Source organism: Ovis canadensis, chromosome 26, assembly GCF_042477335.2.
Source record: "Ovis canadensis isolate MfBH-ARS-UI-01 breed Bighorn chromosome 26, ARS-UI_OviCan_v2, whole genome shotgun sequence".
Taxonomy (NCBI): Eukaryota; Metazoa; Chordata; class Mammalia; order Artiodactyla; family Bovidae; genus Ovis; species Ovis canadensis.
Genome location: NC_091270.1, coordinates 42,237,903 through 42,262,017, shown reverse-complemented (window position 1 = coordinate 42,262,017; position 24,115 = coordinate 42,237,903). Strand labels below are relative to the sequence as shown.

The window sequence follows — 24,115 nt, the reverse complement described above, 5'->3', positions numbered from 1 at the left end:
ATCCTTTATCATTGCCTTGATTAATCGGTATTAATCAAGAAGGGGATGCCCCCACTTTCAGATTCCTGTTAGAAATGTAAATAGATAAATTAAGAGATCAGCTACTTCCAATTTTAAAAAAAAGATCAACTACTTCGGAGAGCTAGCAAAGGACAGCTTAGGAATTAGCCACTCACCGCTTCGTTATAAAGAACCTGGCTTTGCTTATCTTCGGAGAAGGCAATGGCACCCCGCTCCAGCACTCTTGCCTGGAAAATCCCATGGACGGAGGAGCCCGGTGGGCTGCAGTCCATGGGGTCGCTAAGAGTCGGACACAACTGACCGACTTCACTTTCACTTTTCACTTGCATGCATTGGAGAAGGAAATGGCAACCCACTCCAGTGTTCTTGCCTGGAGAATCCCAGGGACGGAGGAGCCTGGGGGGCTGCCGTCTATGGGGTCGCACAGAGTCGGACGCGACTGAGCAACTTCGCTTTGCTTATCTTGGACTTCCCTGGTGGCTCAGACGGTAAAGCGTCTGCTTACAATGCGGGAGACTGGGTTCAATTCCTGGGTTGGGAAGATCTCCTGGAGAAGGAAATAGCAACTCACTCTAGTATTCTTGCCTGGAAAATCCCGTGGATGGAGGAACTTGGTAGGTTATAGTCCATGGGGTCGCAAAGAGTTGGGTTGGACTGAGTGACTTCACTTTCACTTTCCTTATGTCATTCTGCTACTACAATTTTTTTTTTTCTGTAAACACTGATCTCTTGGGGAAAATCCCCTATTTCATATTTTTATGATGTGCCATTTGGGCTTGTATCAAACTGGATTTGGTTTTGAAATGCCAGGAAGGGTGTAGTATGCCTTGACTATCAGAGAAGATAATAACTAATTGATAGGATTCTCAATATCTGGGTTATCTGCAGGTGCCATAACAGACTCCTTACATGCAGTGATTTCCAGACAGGTGTAGGGAAAATGAAAGCACATTTCATTTGCTCCTGTCTTCACTTCACTTCTCTTAAGTGCGAAGTATTTGGATGGGAGGTGGTTGAGAGAAAAGGGTAGATACCAAGATTTGTAGACAAAGGTATCTTCCCTCTAGAAATTTACTGTATGATAGGGGAGCAAAATGTATTGTAGACAGTCATCCCCAGAGTGCGATGGCACCAGAGTAAGATTCCCTTAGAGTAGCTGAGAAATGATCACGTCTGCTTGGACATATTGGATAGTTTGGGGATAGAGATAATAATATCTTTGTGAACTTGAACTGAATGTATATCATTTTTTGACAGGGTAGGGGCAGAGGCACAGAGGCAGGGTGTGTTGTGTAATCAAATTTGACTGGAGCAGGGGTGTCTCCAGTGAGAGACAGAAGCTGATGGGAAGGGGTAGTAAACATATAGTGTTTCTGGAAGCACAGTTAACTATGGAAGGATTTTGAGCAGGAAAAGGACACTGTAAAAGTGGTTTTATGGTCAAGGTATTAATACTGTTGAGAGATGTCCCTTGGGAAATTGACATAGATGTTAATTTTTGACTCTTCAACCAGTTTTTTTCTTAAATATATAAATCTAGGGACTTCCCTGGTGGCACAGTGGATGAGAATCCTTCTGCCAGTGCAGGGGACATGGGTTCAATTCCTGGTCCAGAACTCCCACATGTCATGGAGCAAGCAACTTAGCTCGTGCACCACAGCAACTGAGCCGCGTGCTGCAACTACTGGAGCCCTGGCGCCTGAGCTCTGTAACGAGAGCAGCCACCACAGTGAGAAGTCTGCGTGTGCAGCAACAAAGACCCAGACCAGCCAAAAATAATGAATAACTAAATAATTCTTAAGAGCATAAACTTTAAAAAATATATAGATCTCAAGTTTGGTGGATTTTTAAATTTTTTGCTGTGGGTGAAGTCACACAAAATTTTCAAGTTAGGGCTTTCTAGTGGTGGTGGTGATTTACAGGGAGTGTGATTACATTTTGTTTTTAATTATTTGCTTGTTTATTAGTATACCAGGTATATAGGTACATTTTTAGGTGCTGTGGTCATAGCAACAGACAAAGCAGATAAAAATCCCCATCCTCATGGAGCTTACATTGTAATCAGTATATGTAATTTCTAAATTTTCCATGCGATTTTTAACAAATAAAAAAGTACACATTTTTGTTTTTAGCTTTCCTTCATGAAATCTTAGACTCACGGATTGATGAAGTTGGAAATGATTTTGGAGTCCCACTAATTCAGTCTTCCTATAGTTTTTTTTTTTTTTTAATGGGAAGCCCTAACATAAGTGTGCTGACTCAATTTTTTTTAATGACCATTTGAAAAAATTGTATTACTGTCATTTTTATCAAGAATTTTTTTTATTAAAAGTAGGAAGCTTATGATTCTAAGTAAAGGACAGTTCTTTATTTATTTGGCCATGCTGTGCGGCTTATGAGATCTTAGTTTCCCGCCCAGGGATCAGTCCCATGCCCCCTGCAGTGGAAATGCGGAGCCCTAACCATTAGACTGCCAGGGAAGCCCTGACAGTCCTTTAAATTAAATACTTTTAGCTTTATGCAGGAGAAGGCGATGGCACCCCACTCCAGTACCCTTGCCTGGAAAATCCCATGGATGGAGGAGCCTGGTGGGCTGCAGTCCATGGGGTCGTGAAGAGTCGGACACGACTGAGCGACTTCACTTTCACGCATTGGAGAAGGAAATGGCAACCCATTCCAGTGTTCTTGCCTGGAGAATCCCAGGGATGGGGGAGCCTGGTGGGCTGCCGTCTATGGGGTTGCACAGAGTCGGACACGACTGAAGCGACTTAGCAGCAGCAGCAGCAGCAGCTTTATGTAAATGGGGCATGGGCCTTGTTGCTTTCATTTTATTAAGGATCAGACTCACATAGAACCTTATAGGAGTTTAGAAGCATTGTTCTAGCCTAGGACCCTCATTTTTACCAAGGAGCAAATTGTCAGCTGAAATGTGGTTGAAAACAAACCAAGCATAAAATAATCTATGGAATTAGCAGCCCAGCCATCAGAAGCTGTGGCTTTGGTGTCATTGTGTGGAGTAATTTATGACTTGATGAACATTTTTAATCATTCTTAGCTACACAGAAGGAAACTTCTTCTGTTTCTTAGGAACCAGTCATCATTTTGTGGCTAAGACTCCACTCTCCCAGTGTGGGGATCCTAGGTTCGATCTGAGGTCAGGGAACTAGATCCCACCTTCCAAAACTAAAGAGCCCCGCATGCCACAACAAAGATCCTGCAACTAAGACCTGGTGCAGCCAAACTAAAAAACAAAGCAAAACAAAAAACGCTTGCTTTGGAATCTACCAGGTGGGTGTCCACTTCAGAGCTGATTTAGCAGGTCTGGAGTGAAGCCCCAGCAGGTGTATTTTTATGAAGAGCCCAATTCTGATTCTGGTGTACTTGAGCCGGGCACAATGCTGCAGGCTTCTTGGGAAGCAGGAACTGTGAGAAGACTGAATTCGACCCCATAGAAGCACAAGAATGAATCTGGTGAACCCTGCACAGTTGTCGGGGTCAGATGATAATGGGTTTGGTCCAAGAGTCATTTCCTGCTCTCATCGTTTCATGCATCCAGAGTAAATGCCTTCCATGGGTGTATATGTGGTGTGACTGCTTGCCACATATACAGTTTTCCTTTTCCTGGATGCTTTTTGTCCCTTCTGTGATACAATGGGGACGGCCCCTTCCGAGGAGACACGTATTTTCAGGATGAGTGACCTATGTTGGTATACTGAGAGTTCACTTTTCTTTGATGGAGTTTATCACCTTAAACTGTTACGAAGCTCAGGTTTGAGAAGACTGTGTCCTATACTGTGTACTGTAGGGAAGGAAAAACGTTTCCTCTACCTGTTTATGTTCAGTAGCTGGGGCCTGCAAGTTAAACTTGACAGTGGGCAGATTAATGGGACAAAAGGTTTATTTCACATGCACACATGAGTGTCACAGAAAAGAATTGGGAAAAAAGGAACTCGTAGGGAAAAAAGGAACTCGTAGACCTGGAAACTTAATACAAATTAACAGAGGGTGACAAATTGTGGAAAAGTAACCAAAGGAAAGGGGATTTGGACATCTAGAGGCAATAAACTGTGGGAAGGTAAATATATGGAGGGAAACTAACGGAAGATAAGGGTTACTTTAATAAGGTTTTTGTGTGTGTGTGTGTGCGCGCGCGCAGATTCTTCTCATGGCTACCTTTCCATCTCCAGTGATAAGGGTTTTTCTCCAGCTAGTATAGGATAGGGTGGGAAACACCTTCACTAAGGGAAATATTAGCTTTGCTTTTCAGCAGAAAGGTGGGGAGATCAGAGTTCCTCCTGTCTGCTGTTTCTAAATTGTCTTCACCTCAAAATAATGCTAGAGGAGTGGCATGGGCAATAGGGTGGCCCACTGTTTCGGAGTAGCACATTCTGTTGCCCTCAAGTTCAATGTGGAAATAAGTGAAGGCTAGTACTGCTACTAAACGTCTAGTGGATGAACTAGGGAAAAAGGCTTGTGCAGCTCTAATAACATGATCCCTCTCTTAAATTAGTCTTTATTTTTCTGGATCAGGTTAGACATTAAAAATGGGAAGCTGAAAGAAATCATCTTTTTAGCATTCAATTAGAAGTAAGTAATCTTGTATTGCCTCCTGCAAGTCATTCATTTCTGAGGGCTGGAGAATACATGAGATAATTTTTGAGATCATTCTGTGGAGTCTCCAAAACGGTAAATAGGGACGTAACTCATTTTGTGGCACTTTGCAGATTCTGTGTTTGTTTTTCCTTTTTGCAAACTGCAGGCTTGTGGCTACCCTGCGTTGCCCACATCTCTTAGTGCCATTTTTGCAGCAGCATTTGCTCACTTCATGTCTCTGTGTCATTTTAACTCCCGTAGTATTTCAGACTTTTTCTTCATTATTGTATCTGTTATGGTGGTCTGCCATCAATGATCCTTGATTTTAACTACACGACTTGGTGAGGACTCAGATGACGGTTAGCATTTTTTAGCAAAAAAGTGTTTCTTAGTTTTGTGCCTTTTTTCTCAATGCTGTTACACACTTAATTGACTACAGTGTAGTGTAAACGTAACTGTTGTATGAACTAGGAAACCAAAAAAATTCATGTGACTCTTGGGGTACTCACTTTATTTCGGTGGTCTGGAGCCAAACCCGAAATATCTTTGAGGCCTGCCTGTATCATGCTTGTCTCATGATCAAGTGCAGACCAAGGGAAAATGCAGAGGTTGCCCAAAGCCAAGGTGAACTAGAGCCTTCTGGGAGTTTGGTTGCTGTGGTTCAGGGCCCTTCTTTCTGACTTACTATTCCCTTGCCCCAGGGCCTGCAGGAGCGCGTATTCCAGTGTTCTTGCTGATGTAGCGATAAAGACTAACCCAGTTTTAGTGTATCAGTGTGAGGTTCTTAACCAATGAGAGGGAGTAAGGGTTGATCCCTGGACAAAAAGTCTTTTTTTTTAAATATAATATTACTTTCAGATAACTTGAAATTTGTATATATTGTGAAATGATCACCACCATAAATGTAGTTAACATCTGTCATAATACATAGTTACAAGTTTTTCCTGTGAACTTTTTTTTTCCCACTGTTTAAAATTTATTTTAATTAATTTATTGGACTGAGCTAGGTCCTAGTTGTGGTATACAAACTCTTAGTTGTGGCTTGTGGGATCTTAGTTTCCCAACCAGGGATAGAACCTGGGCCCCCTGCATTGGGAGTGTGGAGCCTTAGCCACTGGACTGCCAGGAAAGTCCCCTCTTGTAAACTTTTAAGCTCTGCCCTCTTAGCAGCTTTCAAATAGTGTTATTAACTGTAGGCACCATGCTGTACGTAGTTACATCCCCGTGACTTACTTACTTTATAATGGAAAGTTTGCACCTAGCAAAAGTCTTCTTGATCATTAATGTCACAGTGAGCTGTGCTGTACACACCAGTTGGAGAGGCCAGCAGGAGGAGTGGAGGCTTTAAAAGAGGCCTGAGAAACAGCCATCTGGTGAATTGTTGTCTGTATTCATCTAGGCTGTTTACAGGGCCTCCCTGGTGGCTCAGATGGTAAAGAATCTGCCCCTGGTTGGGAAGATCCCCTGGAGAAGGAAATGGCAACCCACTCCAGTATTCTTGCCTGGAGAATCCCATGGATAGAGAAGCCTGCTGGTCTACAGTTCATGAGGTCGCAGAGAGTCAAACATGACTAAGCAACTTAACAATTCTTCACTTCAGGCTGCAAACAATTATGTGGTATAACAGGTAAATCATACACTAACTTGGAGGTAGTCGCAGGTACTTTGATATTATAGTATCTGTAGCCCCAGTAGGCTGAACATGCATATTTTTTAATGGTAAGAATACTTAACATGAAATCCACCCTCTTAACAAAATTGTTAGTGTACAGTACTGCATCACCAACTCGATGGACATAAATTTCAGCAAGCTCCAGGAGATTGGGAGGCCTGGCGTGCTGCATGCAGTCCATGGGGTCGCAGAGTCAGACACGACTGAGCAACTGAACAACAACAGTATTGCTGACTGTAGGTACAGTGTTGTACAACAGATCTTTAAAACATCCTGCTTATCGAGATTTGGAGCCCATTAATTGGTAAATCCACTTTGCCCTTTCCCACCCCCAGCCCTGGCAGCCACCAGTCCACTGTTTGATTCTTTGAATTTGACTGTCTTAGATCCCTCATGTAAGTGGAATCATGCAATAGCTATCTTTCTGTGACTGTCTTATTTCACTATGATGTTCCAAGGTTGGTTTCCCTGGTGGCTCAGATTGTAAAGAATCTGCCTGCAGTGTAGGAGACCCAGGTTCAATCCCTGGGTCAGGAAGAGCCCCTAGAGATGGAAATGGCAACCCACTCCAGTATTCTTGCCTGGAGAATCCCATGGACAGAAGACCCTGGCAGGCTACACAGTCCACGGGGTTGCAAAGAGTTGGACACAGCTGAGCAACTGACACTTTCCCAAGGTTGAACATGCATTTTTAAATGAACATTTACTAAAAGGAGAGCTCAATTTAGGGAACCTTGCCATTAGTTCCTTCAGTATTGACAAAGATCCCTCAAAACCAGAAAATAATCCTGATTATTTCATGAGTTGAGAGTTTCATAAAATGAGGCACACCTATGTTCATAAGTGCCAAAGAAAGGAGTAATCAGAAAGGGTGGGGTTTGTTGAAGCAGGCAAATCCTATTATTGAAGTCTTTTGATTTACCTTGTTGATTGTATAATCTTTTGCAACAGTCTTAGTAATGTTGCTTTGCCATCCACCTCAGAACCCACTAAATTTGCAAGGCCAGTAAAAGGAAGGCTGCCTCTTAATCCTTCAAAGTTCCTGCTTGCGTGTAAAAGGTATTTTGCACAAGTAGCAACAGAATTTTTCTGGTTGGATGGAATTAAAGAATTTTATGGAAATATGAGTGACCTTCCACATTTCTAAGCAGATTACACACAGTCACAATTAATAACCGTTTATTCACTGAGTGTTGCAACATGAGATATTAAATAGGATATGGGATCCTAGATCCTTTTTCTTTTGGGGGTGCGCAAGCGCTGTGAGGCCAGATAACACTCGGTGGGTGTCAGGTGGTAGAGAAAAGTGATACCCTAGAAGAGCTTGTCTCACATAGCTGAATCTGGTTTCCCCTGGTTGCCCCAGAGTAGCAGTTCATTTGTGTTTGATTCCTGGGACTGGGAGATTGCATGTTAATCTGAGGATCCTCTAAAATAAGAACTGAGCTCAAACAATTTTAGTTCTAACATTTGAATACCTCTTTTATAAGTTCATTTTCTTGCTTTAGATTCTGTTTTACATAGAATACCTTCACTCTTCTTTCAAGCTAGATGCCTTCCCAGACTAACTTTCATCTGAAATTTGAAGGTAAAAGACATGGATATTAAACGTTTAATATGTGCTAGGGTGTGATAATTGGATTTATAATAAGAAATACGTATTTGATCTTCATTCCCATTTCTGGCACAGAGCTCCTAAAACCTTTGGAATTTACTATATGATGAGTGGTAAAGGTGCCTTGACATTCAGCCTCACCTGGGTTTAAGTTAATGAGGTGTCTGATGGAAAGAACATAAGCATGGGTGCTGGTTGGCAAAGGAACCAGCCTAACCCTCTGACCTTGGGAAGGCAAGGACAAGGGTTTGGAGGTCGAATAACACCAGTGGCCAATGATTTAGTCAACCCTGACTGTGTAATGGAAGCCTTCAGAGAAAACCAAAAGGACAGAGTTCAGAGAGCTTCTGGGTTGGTGAACACTTGGAGATTCGAGGAGAGTGGAGTGTGCCCAGAGAGGGCGTGAAGGCTCCACACCCCTTCCTACATGGCTTACCCTGCACATCTCTTCCACTGGTCTGCTCCTGAGTTATGTTATAGCTTTTTATAATAAACTGGTAATCTCATGAGTAAAATGTTCCATCACACATTTCTCTAGGTCCTGTGAGCCACTCTAGCAAATTAATCAAAACCAAGAAAGGGCGGTGGGAGGTGGAGTCATTGAAACTTTGGATCTATAGCAGGTTGGTCAGAAGCACAGCCGATAATCTGGACTTGTGTTTGGTGACTGACATGGGGGATAGGGCAGTCTTGTAGGACTGACCCCTTCACTGCTGAGATCTGATCCTGTCTCCAATGGATGCTGTCAGAATGGAGCTAAATTGTGGAGGAATAAAACACACATCAGGAGTGGTCAGAATTTTGAAGGGACGTGGGTAAGTGGTGTCCAGGGGCTTATTAGCTGTGGATGTAAAGCTGGTGACACTCGACAAAGACAGATCTTTATCTCTTCTGTTCATCAACACTGAGCCCCTAGAACAGTGTCTTGTGCAATATGACTGAAAGGTCGTGCTGAAAGAAGCTGTTGATGAACCAATAGTGCTTTGCTTAGTGAATGGCGATTTGTCACTTGCTAAGTGCTCCTGCCTCAGTTCTGAACTAGATTTTAGGCTGTGAAGAAGGAAAATGGATGGACGAAACCACAGGCAACCCGTGATGGGAAACGGTAAGGGGGAAACCAGAGGAAGGAAGCTTACTGTTACTTAAGCACCAGTGACATTCTTGACCCGTGAGATTGCAAATTAGCCAAGTTACTGTGATGTTTTTACTTGTCTGGGCAGAATTTAGGTGAGAAGGCCAGACCTTGGTTAAATGGTGAAGCTCATGAATTTTGCCACAGGTATCACTGGACTCTTAGGCTTCCTAGGTGGCTTAGTGGTAAGGAATCTGCCAGCCAATGCAAGAGACATGGATTCGATCCCTGGATCGGGAAGATCCCCTGGAGGAGGAAATGGCAACCCACTCCAGTATTCTTGCCTAGAGAATCCCATGGGCAGAGGAGCCTGGTGGGCTATAGTCTGTGGGGTCGCATAGTCAGGCACAATTGAGCGACTAAGACACACACTTTTCTATATGGCTTTTCTACACCAGAAGAGCTGGCAGACTGCAGAAATAATTCAGAGAGGTCAATGGCATCATCAGAACTGTCACGAATTAGGAAACAGGTGCTTTACATACATCATCTCTGGTCATCTCAAAACCTCTACAATATAAGTATTATGGGATACTAATATCCCATAAGTAATATAAATCCCATTCTATGGGATAGGAAACCGAGCTCAGAAGGGTTTAGAAACTTACCCCAACAGCCAGCAAGTAGAGGATTCAAGCTCCTGTCTGTCTGACTCTACGTCTGTGCTCAACCTCAGCTAGAGTGGGAAGGAGGGTTGACTAGGGCTGCGTAGAGCTCTCCAACCCAGCTTCCTCAGCTTTGTAGGTAATGAATCATTTTCTCCTTCCACATCAAAGAGGCATTTGATAGTGGGGTTGTGCTGAAGTGTTTGAGGTTTTGGAAACCAGTGGAAACCCCTGGAGGCCTGTCACTAGGAGCTGCCAAAATAGGAGGAGCACGTCAAGGTCATGGGTTTCCATTCAGCCCTAGCCCCAGGTCCCGAAGTGTGCTAGACAGATTCTCTGGCTCCTAAAGCTCATAATTTTCTACCAGCTTCCTCTTCTGACTTCGGCCCAAGAGTCTGCGATTTTAGGGAATGTGGGTGATTCTGCTGCTGCCTCTGGAGTCGGCTTCCTGGACAGGCCAAGCACCTCCTTCTGGTCAGGACTGTGGCTCCAGGAGAGCAGAGTCTGCCTCCATTTAGTGCTCTGATTTGCGTCATTTCTGAGCACTTAATCAGTACTTCTGAATGAATGATTGGTTAAACTTCTAAAAAATAAACTACTCAAAAGTCATACACTTGGCCCCAGACCTGTAACATTTAGGCATCCAGAGAGCCCGCCTAGTTCTCTATGGTCGTGGTCAGCAGAGGTTATGAGCACCTGATATAAATCATTCCAATGTAACAAATGTTTCCATGTAAAGAAAAATAATTGTATAGTAGAAAATACTGAAAATAGATAAGAGGGATCAAAGAATCAACCATCTAAATTCCAATACCCAGATAAAATCATTTTGGTTTATTTCTTTGTCTAAATGAATTACACAAGTAAGGAATGACATTACAGAAAGCATATGGAGTAAAATACGAACATTTTCTCCCTCCCCAGAGATGACTACTGTTAATAACATGGAGTATGTGCTCAAAGTGTTTAATTGTATGTGCACATTTTCAAATATATGTAAATGTTAATTGGAATATACAGAACAAATTGTTTTGCAGCTTTCTTTTTGTCGCTTAATATTCTAAGAAACCCTTCTGTAACAGTAAATAGAAATCACGGAGGCCTTTTAAAGGACTGCAAAGTATTCCATAAGCTCAGTGTACAGTAATTTCCCTATAATAATGCTTCCTTAATGATGGATAGTTACCTTGTTTCCTGTTGATCCCTGTCACAGTGAATGCACGTCCTTATCTATGTATCTTTGGATGCTGGAACATAATATGTGACCGTTTAAGTGTAATACAGTCCTAAATTTAGAATTTCTAAACTCTAACGGTGTGTGCCAAACACTATGTGCAGTTTTAATGGCTTTCTCTTTAAAAAATACATATTTGTAGTCGAATAAGTTTGATGTGTAACATCGTGTAAGTTTAAGGTATATAGCCTGTCACTTTGATGTATTTATCGATTGTAATATGATTGCCTAATGTAAGAATATGTATCATGTTACATAATTATAGTACAATATTGCTGCCTAAGTACTAATTAGTCTTACTCTTAGCCACAGTTTTTTTCAAGTTATAAATTTTAGGGTGTGATCAAAAGGAGATAAACAAATGTACACAAAAATGTGTGTGTAAACATACATCACAATTTACAAGGACTGTTGGGAGGAGTTCCTCCCTAAGGAGTTTGAATAGTTATATGTTTTTTTATGATGAATAGTATACTTTTAAACATCTGGCTGGTTTTTACTGAAATCTTACTATCTGTGTTCTCCTTTGTATTGGCTGCTAGAAGACTAAGAGTCAAGTTTGTGGTCTGTTTCTAACAATACAGACATAAAGGTCTATACATATACATGAATATAAGTGTATATATGGTGTATTATCTTCGTGTATATAAGCATAGAGAGAGATAATGGATGAACTTTACTGCTTGATTCATCATCATATTTTGATCTTGAAAAATAATGTAATTTTTGCTATAGATTTTCTCAGAGGAAACATTCTGGGTGTTTTACCCAGCATAAGCTATAGTAAATTTCTCAGAAATCCTCCAGGACAGCTGCTCGAACGATTCAGTTGCCTTTATTCAGCTGGTGGGTCCTGTTGCCACTGCATTGCTCTTTCTCTTCTGCTGTGTCCCTCTTGGCTTATGCAAGCTCTGACCTTGGCTACCTCCTGATCTGTATCATCCCTGGAGTGCCTCCCTCCCCCCTGCCCTGCCTCAGGAATGGAATTGTTCCCCACTGCAACCCACTGCTTTTCTTGACAAAATGCTGATAAGTAAAATTCTCTGCCTTCTCACACAAGGAAGTATTGTTCATAACTTTTGCAACTCTATAATAGAAAAAAGGGAGTAAGTCTCCGGGGTGGATGCTTGGGTTTCATCTTTTGCAGGTTTCTTTGATGGTTTTGAATTGAATATTCCTAAAATATGTCCCTCTTATTTTTTTTCTAGGTGAATGTCGGATGTGTACCTAAAAAGGTAGAACTTTTATTTCTCCTTCCTTTCATTCCCCTTGGGCATATTTGGTGAATCATGATCAGAATAAGGTTATTTTCAGATGTACCAGTTAAAATCCTTGCCACAAAAAAGAGCTGAGAAACCTACTAATGGTGGCTTAAGCCACAGGATAGTTTTTATTTGTGTTTTTAAATATCATTTGGGCTTCTCTGGTGGCTCGGTTGTGAAGAATCCACCTGCAATGCAGGAGATTAGGGTTCAATCCCTGGGTCAGGAAGATCCCCTGGAGAAGGGCATGACAACCCACTCCAGTATTCGTGCCTAGAGAATCCACATGGACAGAGGAGCCTGGTGGCCTACAGTCCAGGGGGTCACAAAGAGTTGAACACAACTGAGCGACTGAGCATGCACAAATAACATTTATTAAGAAGCCTGAAGAGGGAGAAAAGATGCCTGGGGATAGATATCTGAAAGACCCCTGGCTTCTCTCCATCTTTCCGCTCTGGTATCCTCTGTGTATGATCAGTAGTATCATGCCCCACCCCCTCAAAGCCACAGGATGTCTGGTGGAGCTCCAGGCAGGGTGTCCTCACCCAGCACTTTCCCCGCAGATGGCTTTAGATTCTCCTGGCCAGGGCAAGCTACCACTGCAGAGGAGACCAGGCAAGTGAGTGGCATATTCAGCCCAGAAGAAGGGAGGGAGGGGCTGCTGCAGAGATAACCACAGAAATATTAGCTCCTGGATACTAACTGCACCATACATACAAAGGAAATTCATCCTGGCCGTTCACCTTGTGGTTAGGTTCTCACAGGGACAAAGTTCCTTTGGGGACACAGCGGGGAGATAACCAGGAATAGAACACAGTGTCGTCTCCAGCTTCTGATGGTCTAGAAGGAACAAAGGCCAACCAAATATGTATAGTCATGATGTCAAAGAGAAGCATTATCTGTCTGCACAGGATAACCTTTTCTCAATCGGGAGGTCCAGCCAGGAAATAAAAACGATTATATCCAACTCTAATCCCAAGTGCCGAAATGAGCAAGACCTAGTACATGAGGGCAGCAAATGGATGGGTGTGCCTCACGCAGGTGGCTTCAGTTAATACCTGGAACCCTCAGTGACTTTGCACAGAGTTCGGTGTTTGCCTCAATCCTTCTGGTCTATCACCTGCTCCAGTGCAGCTCTGATTTTTTTCCCAGAGAGACTAGAATGGTTTTTCTCCTGAAAAGGTGTGTCAAGATTGTCGGGGTTGTTGTTTTTTTTTTTTTTAATCTTGATTTTGATAGTTTTTGTTTTTTCAGCAGAAATCTATTGCCCTGTAAATTATCCATGTTAAACCCATGCGTCATGTGACGTGGGGTGTCTCCTGGCCATTCTACAATTGAATTTCTCAAGTTGCTTGAATGATGTTTCTGAGGATAGTATTTGGATGCCATGGTGGTAAGCAGTTGATAGAACTGCACCTCAGTTAAAAGAGTCCAGCAAAGTCATCAGTTTATTCTTTTTGAGGCACACAGGGAGAAAAGCATAAAGAAGAAATCAAAGGCTTGTTAAAAGTGGAGTCTTGGGCATTTCTGACCAATAAAATGGCAGTTTGCCATCTAGACTTCTGGATGCCAGTTTTAATTCAGTTATCATGACAATCAGTTGGTATTAAAAGCTTTTACAGATTATAGGCTACATCCCAGTCAAATCTTATGAGTTCCAGGTGTCTGATTACAGATATCCTTACAAAGACATGTTTGTAGTTACGGGATACATACTCTTACATAGTAAGAGTCCATTCTTTTAAAGTTTCCAGTGCTCAGTTTTATCTCACAGTTTCCTTCTAAATCACTTTAAAGTTGTAGATGCAAAAGGTTAAAGAAATCTGAAACTTAAAACAAATGTAAGCAGTAGTGAATAGAACTGTGAGGCATATACTATTCTGCTTTTATAGAGCTTATAAACTCGGGAATGAATTCAAGAGCAGAAGTAATTTCCCCCAACATTTCGGAAGCCTCACTAGAAAATCTATCTGGTCATATTTCTGAACTTCTCTTTAAAAATGTTTAGTTTTCTTTGTTATTTATTTATTTTTCTTATGTTTTTATTTGTGACTTAAAGATCAGTATTTTTATCTATTATATAGTTACCTTTCTATAGGAAAAAATTTCTCTTTTCTCTCAAGACTCATGCACCACTTTTTTTAAAAATATAGGTAATGTGGAACACTGCTGTCCACTCTGAGTTCATGCATGACCACGTTGATTATGGCTTTCAAAGTTGTGAAAGTAAATTCAATTGGCGGTAAGTATAAATGCTGAGATGGTTCTGTTTATAAGTGCAAATTTTTTCTTTCATAATGAAGTGAACCATAAACTTTTGGGGGCATATTATTATTATTATCATGGTAAACAGAATATAACAAGCATTTGGAGGTGATGGATATGTTTATGGCATTGATTGCAGTGATAATTTCGTAGGTGTATACTTGTCTCTAAACTCATCGAGTTGTATACATTAAATATGTACAGCTTTTTGTATCTCAGTCATACCTTAATAGAATGGTTTTGAAATACATATACAACATACAAGGTCCGTGTTAGCTATTTTAAAGTTGTTGGTTCAGTGGCATTAGGTATATTCATAGTGTTGTGCAGCCATCACCAACATCCATTTCCAGAACTTTTTCAGCCTCCCAAGCAGAAACAGTGTACCTGTGAAACAGTCTTCCCTCCCACATGCAAACCCCTGGTATCTCTACTTTATCTTCTGTCTCTATGAATTTGCCTAGTCTATGTACTTTTTATGCCTGGCTTATTTTATTTAGCCTAACATTTTTAGAGTTCATCCATGCTGTGGCATGTGTCAGAATTTCATTCCTTGTAAGGCTGAGTGACAGTCCCTGATGTTTACATACCGTGTTGTATTTATCCATTTGTCAGTGGACTGCTGGGTTTTTTCCCTCTTTTGTCTGTTGTGAATACTGATGTTATGAACATTGGTCTGCAAGTCCTGTTTTCAGTTCTTTTGGGTCTACACTTAGAAGTAAAATTGCCGAGTCTTGTGACAGTTTATATTTTAACTTTTTTTGGAAGTTTTTATATCTTTTATTTTTTTTTATTGAGGTATAGTTGGCCTACAATATTATATAAGTTTCAGACGTAGATCATAGTGATTCACACCTTTTAAAGGTTATACTACTTTTGTAGTTATTATAAGTCATTGGTTGTATTCCCTGTGCTGTCCAATATATCTTTGTAGCTTATTTTATGCATAATAATTTGAACCTCTTAATCCCCTATGTTTAACTTTGAAAGGAACTGCTATAAACTCTTTTTTTGGTCTCCTTTTGGCTGCATTTTGCAGCATGTAGGATCTTAGTTCTCCAAGGGATTGACGCGTGCCCTCTGCAGTGGAAATGGGGAGTCCTAACCTCTGGACTGCCAGAGAATCCCCTCGTATAAACGTCTCTGAAGCCATACATTTAAAAAGTTAGCTTATTTATTCATTTATTGAGCAAATAATGAGTGGCCATGACATACTAGGCTTTGTGCCAAAGCAGTGCTCCTTGCTTTTTGTGCAGAAAGGAGTTTATGAACAGTTTGTGTTAACTGAACGTTTTCCCTGGAGTAGATTAAGGTTTCTCTGCATGCATACGGAAAGCAGACAGACACAGGGGAAGGGGCGCCTGCCTTTAGAGACACTCACCCCCAGGGCTCTCGTGGACAGTCTGATTCTCTGCTCTGGGGTGTTCATGGTCAGAGGCCCTAGTTACCACTGAGCAAGGAGACTACGGATCCTCAGTACTGACTCTGGTCCATTGCAGGATTATAAAGGAAAAGCGGGATGCCTATGTGAGCCGCCTGAACACCATCTATCAAAATAATCTAACCAAGGTGAGTGTGTCGGGCTTTGAACTTTGAGAAGAAACTGTTCTCTGCTGGAGAACTGAATCTGGCCAGACTGAAACACAGCCTGTACATTTATCTCTTTCCTTTCTTTGTGATTAATGGTTTTGATGTTGATCTGTCAGAGCATAAGTTGGGCTTGGCAGATCAATCTTGTTTCTGTTTCTGTGGAGAGATGGTGGTATGTGCCAGGTCTCACTGAATACCTGCCTGCACCTGTCTGACCCTCCACTCAGTTCCGGAAACCAAGCACCTAAGAGCCTGATTATGTAACAGTGAGCCAGTTTGTGGATTAAATTCAGGACCATTATCTGGCTGGAACGCTGCCACTGCTCACCTGCTCAGAACACCCTCGTCCTTGGTGGCTGGGTCTACTCAGGACATGCTGTGGTTCAGAAGGACATTTTTGTGAACGTAGTTTGGTCAGCAAAATTAGGCAGACATAAACTGGGCTCTAGATATGCTCATTGCTGCTACAGTGCTATTGGTTTTAGGCCCTCTAGGCCAATGAAGAGATACATGTGTTTGTACTTACCTAGGTATATATTAATAAACGTTATCTATGGAGAGTCTAAAAGTGAAAAGAAAAAAGAAAATCAGGCAGCGGTGTGTTTGCTTTCAGCACACTGGTGTTCTTTGCTATCCTGAGGCCTTTCCCGCCTTGTGTTACCGCCTGAGCCACCAGGGAAGCCCCCACTTTGTGCTTTCATGTCACCCCTTTTCCACTGCACTGTGCCGGAGACATCGACGAACTGTGCACCACGAACCATCCAGCTCTCCTTCCTCCTTTTTATTGATTTATTCTAAATTAATTTATTTTGGGCCACACAACCTGCAGGATCCTAGTTCCCCGACCGGCGATTGAACCCACAGCCTCAGGCAGTGAAAGCGCAGAGTCCTATAACCACTGAACCACCAGGGAATTCCCAACCCTCTTGACGGCATGACTGTCACCATCCTTCAGTGGTCTTTGTGGTCTCACTCTGCAGCTTCTAAGACTTCAGCATCGCTTAGGTTATGTTAGATCAGTATACTTGGGGTTATATTTGGGCCACTGTAATCTCCTTAGCAGCACGTTTATATTTTTACATTAATTCTTTTCATTAGGTTTCTTTTTGAGAAGGTAGTATTTTCTGACCTTAAGCCCAGTTCAGAGGGAACATATTTGGTCTTCAGAGTTCACGGGATTTTAAGACTGATAGACATGAATGTGAGATGCCATTTGCTATAGTAAGATACCCAAGTTAAAAAAAAATTTTTTTTTAAATGGAACTTGTTTAAAATACTTTTGCAAAAGAGAATGGAAAATTACTCAGGAAACAACATTTTTTAATACTCACAAATCTTGGTGTGTAGCAGAATTTCCATGACCTCATGTGGGAAAAGAACCATGGGTCATCCAGAAATTCAGAATAGGAAACTTTCTGTTAAATATCCTAGGGAATGAAAATTAAAATTTCATCAGTTTCTTTCCTAAATGATTACCTATATTTATTGCTACTCGACTCACTCCCTTTTTTGTCTAACACTGCATAGGAAATCATTACTTCGTGAAGGAAGGTGTTTGGGGAGCCTCGCGGCTTTTGGCATCAATCTTGTTTCACCTTGATTAACGAGGGCATCTGCAGAACAGGGCTGGAGGGCTGATTAGAAATGAGGAAATAGCTCAATTTAGAACCAGGTGTGCTCAAACTTAAAACGTCCTGTTCTGTGATCATGCTTACAGGATTCCAGTGTCCTTGTGGGTTGCCCACATTTCTGCCTGTGCGTGTATCATGGCTGGCAGAAACTTGCTGGTAGTTCAGACTCAGTCCCAGGCATGGAGGCTGCCAGTGCGAGCAAATCAAATCTGAGTTCTCAACACCTTCTGTGTAAAACTTCACAGTCATGTGATTGTGATGTTCTTCCCCTTTTTTGTTTGAGAAAAGAGAAGGACGGCATTTCTCCCCACTTGGCCAGAGTATTTCCCTTTGCCTCAGCTCCCTGCACCTTTATTCTTCTTGTTTTTCTCAGGCTTCTTTCCTCCAGACACATCACTCTTCAGTGTGTTTTCATTCCAAGTGAGGAAGGCTTTCTCCTTCACCTTTTGAGAACAAACATGTAATCTTCTTCCTCATGGGATGACTTGCATATATATTTTTTTAGTTTCTGGGTTTTCACCCAAGATTCCATCTTTATTTCTACTTACTGTGTACTTCAGCATCAATGGCAACCCCCAACCTAACTATCAATCAACAGTTAGAAGTTCTGCAGAAACTCGGACGTCAGAGAGTTGTCTTGACATCAGCAAGCCATAAATCAAAATCCTCCATAGAGACTGGAAAAAATAAGTTGCTACAAGTTTTGTTTTGCTTTTTTTGGGGAGGGGGGTTCTTTTTTTTTTTTTTTTTTTTGCTGTGCTGTGCAGCTTGAGGAATCTCAGCTCCCCAACCAGAGATCAAACGCTGGCTCTGGCTGTGAAAACACTGAGTCCTAACTACTGGATCGCTGGGGAATTCCCTTGTTTTATTTTTCTAATCTTTTTATTTAATTTTTGTCTTTTTAAAAAAAAATTTAAGTATAGTTGATTTACAGTATTCTGTTAATTTCTGCTGTAATGCAAAGTAACAGTTATACATATATATTTTTTTCATATTGTTTTCTATTGCAGTTTATCACAGGATACTGACTATAGCTCCCTGTGCTATACAGTAGGACCTTGTTGTTTATCCATCCAAAATATAATAGTTTGCATCTGCTAACCCCAAACTCCCAATACTTCCCTCCCCACTCCCTTGTTTTTCAGTCCTACCAACAGGCTAATGTTACTATGCTCTCTTCTCCAGTCCCACATAGACATCATCCATGGCCATGCAGCTTTCACGTGCGATCCCCAGCCCACAGTGGAGGTCAATGGGAAAAAATACACCGCTCCTCACATCCTGATCGCCACAGGCGGCGTGCCCTCGGTTCCTCAGGAGAGCCAGATCCCCGGTGAGTCGTCCAAAGTCATCTGCTAACAAATAACAGTCAGACAGCCCTTACCATTGTTTCCCACCATACCCGCCACACCAGGGCATCTGCCGTTTGCCAGTTCTTTGTTTTGGACACCTGAGAGGAGGTCTCTGCAGAACCTGAATGTAACTGGCTTAAGTGGTGCCTAAGTGACAGGGCAGGGCTTCCCTGGTGGCTCAGACGGTAAAGAATCTACCTGCAATGAGGAGACTTGGGTTCGATCCCTGTGTTGGGAAGATCCACTGGAGAAGGGAATGGCTTGCCCACTCGTTTTCTTGTCTGGAGAGTTCCATGGACAGAGGCTTAGTCCATGGGGTCGCAGAGAGTCGGACATGACTGAGCGACTAACACTTTGACTTTTCAGTGATGGGGCAATGAAAGATAGATTTCATCCAGCTCCAGGCTACAGGTAACACAGGAGGAAAAATCAGCAATTGCCCCATCCTTCCCCTCTCGGCACAGTGGAGTCTGTTTCTAGCCTCAGTTTGTTATGAGATATTTACTGTTTTGTTTAAAGGAGAGAAATCTTGTATAGATATAATTTCATCAGCTAATTAAGTCTTATATGCGTATTTTTCTCTCATGTAAAGAATTAGAAATTAAAGCAGTAATGAATCTCCAACAGTCATCTGCCTTTACTTTGTATACACAGGGATGAATCATAACGTAATGCCTTGTTCTGTCATAGGAAACTGTCTGTATCTTTTTCCCCAACTAGTTATAAGCTCTTTTATTTAATAGATGATGATCGTGGTTTATACAACTTTTATATTCTCCATGGATTGGCTTCTTCTGGTTTTTTTTGGCCATGCCATGTAGCACATGGGATCTTAGTTCCCTGACTAGGGATTGAACCCAAGTCCCCTGCATTGGGTGCACAGTCTTAACCACTAGACCACCAGGGAAGTCTCTCCATGGATTGGCTTCTGAAGACCCACGACTAACCTGAACTGATATGGAAAATTTTGAGTTTCTATGCATGTAGGTATTTCTTTCTCTTTGGAGAGGGAATCTGTAAAATTTCATAAGTTTTTAAAAGGGATATGTGGCCCCAAAGCTAAAGAACAGCAAGTGTAAAAAAAAAAAAAGTTAAAGATACTGTTGTCAAATAACTTAAAATTTAGTTGGTGAGATGGGATATAAACATCCTGATAGGGAACAGCTTTCAAAGTGGATCGTTTAGAGAAAGAAAGCAATGCGCAGAACAATGTGTATAATATGCTGCAGTTTATGTCTTTTTAAAAAGGCAGGGAGACTGTGCAGATGCACCGGGGTCTCTGGAAGGGCGCACCAAACCCTGCAGTCCCCACTCCCCCCAGGAGAGGACCAGAGCCCTGGGTGGGAAAGCGACCTGCTTTTCACACAATGACCTGTGGTGCTTTTTGAAATTTTTAAAACATACATTTATTAAAAACATGTAAAAAAAATAAATGCAGAGAAATGTAAATATTCCAAGGTGATTACCAGACAGTGAGCATTGGGTCGCTGAAAGGGGGGATGCTTTACTATGAGCTAGCATGGACCAAAAAGACTTGCCAGGAGAAGGGCTTACAGATTTGTGTATTATGTGCTGAAGAAGAAAAAAGCCAGAAGAACCAGTGCGTGATAAATGGGTCTTTAAGGGACATTCAGTCAATTCAACCAGTTTTCTAGCGGTGAAATCTGGAAGCAAATACACTGAACTGGGACTTTCCTGGTGATCCAGTGGTTAAGACTCTGCCCTCCCAAGGCAGGGGGCTCAGGTTTGATCCCTGGTCAGGGAAGTCAGATCCCACATGCCACATGGTACAGCAAAAAAGCCCCCCAAAATACATTGAACTGAAACTGGAAGAAGCTTAGGGCCAAATTGTGAGGACTTAAAGTGAAATTAAGGAGTCTGTCATTCATGAAAACCGATTATTAATAGCTTATAAATAGGGTAGTGACAAGATCTAAGTGGTAATTTTAGAAATCTAATCTGACAGTGATTTACAGAGGAGGAAGGCCAGTTAGAAAGTTGCTACAGTAGAATGTGCAGGAGGTGGTAATAGGTTCTGAACTACAGTGTTATTGTCTGAAATGTGGTGGAAGAACTCAGTTCAGCTCTGCAGATGGTTACTGAGCCACTGCTCTATGCCAGGCACTAGGAGAAGAGAGCAGACGGGAAACACAGAAGGAAAAGCCAGCTACTGTATTTCACTGATTCCAAGACACATTTTTAGAAAATGTTCAATACTTCTGAAATCAAGCTGTGTCCTTAATCATTGTGCATTAAATTTGGCAAAATGTAGTATTTTTAATAACTGATGAGATGGTCGTTAAAAGAAGGAATCACAATTGAGAACTCAAGACTTTGGATTATTTGTTTTCTTAAATAATTATATTTATTTATTTTTGGCTGTGTTGGGTCTTTGTTGCTGTGTGCACTTTTTTCTAGTTGGGGAGAGCGGGGGCTACTCTGTACTTGTGGTACAAGGGCTTCTCATTGCGGTGACTTTTCTTGTCACAGAGCACGGGCTCTAGGACACGTGGGCTCAGTACTTTTGGCTCCTGGGCTCTCGAGCACAGGCTCAATCAATAGTTGTGGTACCTGGGCTTAACTGCTCTGGGGCCTGTGGGAATCTTCCCAGATCAGGGATCAAACCCATTGTCTCCTGCATTGGCAGGCGGATTCTCTACCACTGAGCCACCAGGGAAGCTCGAGACTTTGGATTATTGATGGAAGATGGTCTTTTTAACTGAAGTGGTAAATGAGAAAGGGATATAGTTCGGGAGATATTATAAAACTTAAGGTTCAATTTGGAAAATAGCAAGTTTGAAGCAGAATAGAATCTTATAGCAGGAAAGTTAGAAATACGGAACTGGAGCCTGGGGAGAAGGTCAAAACTGAAAACTATGCATTTGGAAGTCTCCCCGCAATGAAGGGAGAGTTGGTTAAAACCTTTGAAGGAAAAAAGGGAGGGAGAAGAGAACCAAGATAGTGAGCCATTTGAGGGTGGACCTGAGATCTTAATTTCTCAAAGGAATTTAATAGTTATTTAGTCTTCACGGCAGAGGAAATTAAAATGTTGACTTTGGGAAGATTTGATTGGCAGCTTCCTGAGTGGAGACTCTAACAGAACTCATCGAAACAGTGATGAGCTGAGAAGGTGTTTGGTTTGTGCATAGAATATGATTGTTTTACAAGAGAAAGCTCCGTTGGTGTGACCTATATTGCCTTTCCCTACATAGGTGCCAGCCTAGGAATAACCAGCGATGGGTTTTTTCAGCTGGAAGAGTTGCCTCGGTAAGCCGCTTTCCTCCCTGACCTCCGTGTCCATTCTCCCTCAGCCTCCTAACATTTCTTCTCCTTCCTCTTCCCAGATGTTATGTGTAGGGGTTTCCTGGATTCTCTTCTCCCAGCTCTTTTCTTTTTATGACCTTGGGTCTCTCATTCATGAACGCCCCTCAATAAAAGACTCAAATCTTTTCATGCTTTCGATCCGAGGCCATGATAAGATGTTTAGGACCAGACTCAAACGCAGGGGGAGGTTTGAGAATAAGCACTGAAATCCTAAAACTATCTTCTCTCTTCAGCGTGACAGAGCATATGTTGATGATGTGTCTAAAGTGACTCATTTCAGGTTTTCAGAGCGGCTAGCCCTGAGGCCTCTGGATAAATGAAGCCTCCATCAGTCTCACAAAAATAGGTTTCCTGAAGGTGTCATTTATATGTGTTTATCCAAATAACCTTTGTAAACCTCTGCCACTGGTTTAGATACACACAGAGAGAAAATATAACAAGGAAGATGGTTTCTCTCTCTTTTGTTTTTGGCTGTACCATGCAGCACATGGGATCCTAGTTCCCCAAGCAGGGATCAAACCCACAGCCCCCACAGTGGAAGCATGGAATTCCAGCTACTGGGCCACCAGGGAAGTTCCTATGGAAGAAATGGCCAGTTGCAGGCTTCCTAGATGAGAGGGGTGCTCCTCTCACTCATGCTAACTGTGAGGGCACCGGGGAACAGGAGGAGGGGCCCTGTTAGCCCAGAGACTGGTCTTTATCTCCTGTGAGTAGCGCTTACTCACTCCTGGAGTCATTGTTACTGTTGCTCAACTCTGCTGCTCCCTCGGTGGGCGCTGCCAGTCCACTATGGGTCTTAATCCCGAGCTTTTACATAAAGGCCTTCCTGGTGGGTGACTCATAATCCCTGCTCACTTCTTTACCTTGATTCACCTGTAGCCACAGACTGTTCACAAGGGACAAGAGGGCGTCCTGGCATTTTCATGGCTGCTGTGAAAATGTCCCATTACGATATTCAGACCAGGTCATCTTCTGACTTAGAGAAGAGCAAGCAGGTTGTTTAGGTTTTCTGGGACATGGCAGCATGTTAAGAGAGCAGCCTTTTTTCATAATCTTTTTAGTTTTAGGGATGTGAGACGTGAGAATATACACAAAAATATGGTTGTGACTCATCGTGTTTAAATGATATAATTAAGTCTAGACTCAAGAAGCTTCATTCTAGATATCTGTTACATATTTTTAAACCATTTATGAAACTTCTGTAGGTAGCAATGCAAGTTTCGGAAGTGAATATATATATTGCGTGTTATAAATAAGACTCTGGAAACACAGGAAAATAACAGTTGGTATATGATTTTTGTCTTTTTTTTAAGACTCCTTTATCATTGTTATGTTGGTAAGTAAGTGAATAATCAAAGAAGGAACAAATTCTGTAGGTGAGGTTAATACGTGCTCTGGGCCGTATGATCCAGCTTTGCCCTCATTGGGCTTACGGCTGAGGGGAGGCTTGAGCACAGACCCTGTGGAATACTGTGGGGCAGGGAATTCTGAGGGCCATAATGAGGGAAAGAGAAGAACTCTGGGGACCCAGCAGAATTTAAGACTGTTTCCACGTGGTGGAGGCCTCCCATGGGTGCCAGCCAAAGTGTCTGTGTCCCCAGGGTGAGCTGTGGCCACCCCTCTCCTCTCCTGGAGACTCTCCAAGACCTGTAGGCATTTAGGGTAAGAAAGAGAATGTGGAGGTTGTTCTTGGTTCACAATGTTTACCTAACTTACTGAGTTTTCATCTACTGAAAACTGGTGTTTTAAATCAAGAGTCCACAAGCCTGGGTGTCTGCCCCCCAGCCGTAGCTTCAGCTTCTTAAGACCATGCCACTGG

The 24,115-nt window shown here is 42.1% G+C and overlaps 1 protein-coding gene across 1 annotated transcript in view; it reads left to right on the top strand.

The window, feature by feature from the left end:
- The window catches only part of GSR (glutathione-disulfide reductase), a 43,533-nt gene that overhangs the window by 2,262 nt on the left and 17,156 nt on the right, over window positions 1-24,115 (top strand). The window contains exons 2-6 of the mRNA XM_069572896.1: window positions 12,081-12,107; window positions 14,288-14,376; window positions 15,899-15,968; window positions 18,806-18,953; window positions 22,185-22,239. Of these exons, the coding sequence (XP_069428997.1) occupies window positions 12,081-12,107; window positions 14,288-14,376; window positions 15,899-15,968; window positions 18,806-18,953; window positions 22,185-22,239 (389 nt within the window). The remainder of the gene's footprint in view (window positions 1-12,080; window positions 12,108-14,287; window positions 14,377-15,898; window positions 15,969-18,805; window positions 18,954-22,184; window positions 22,240-24,115) is intronic.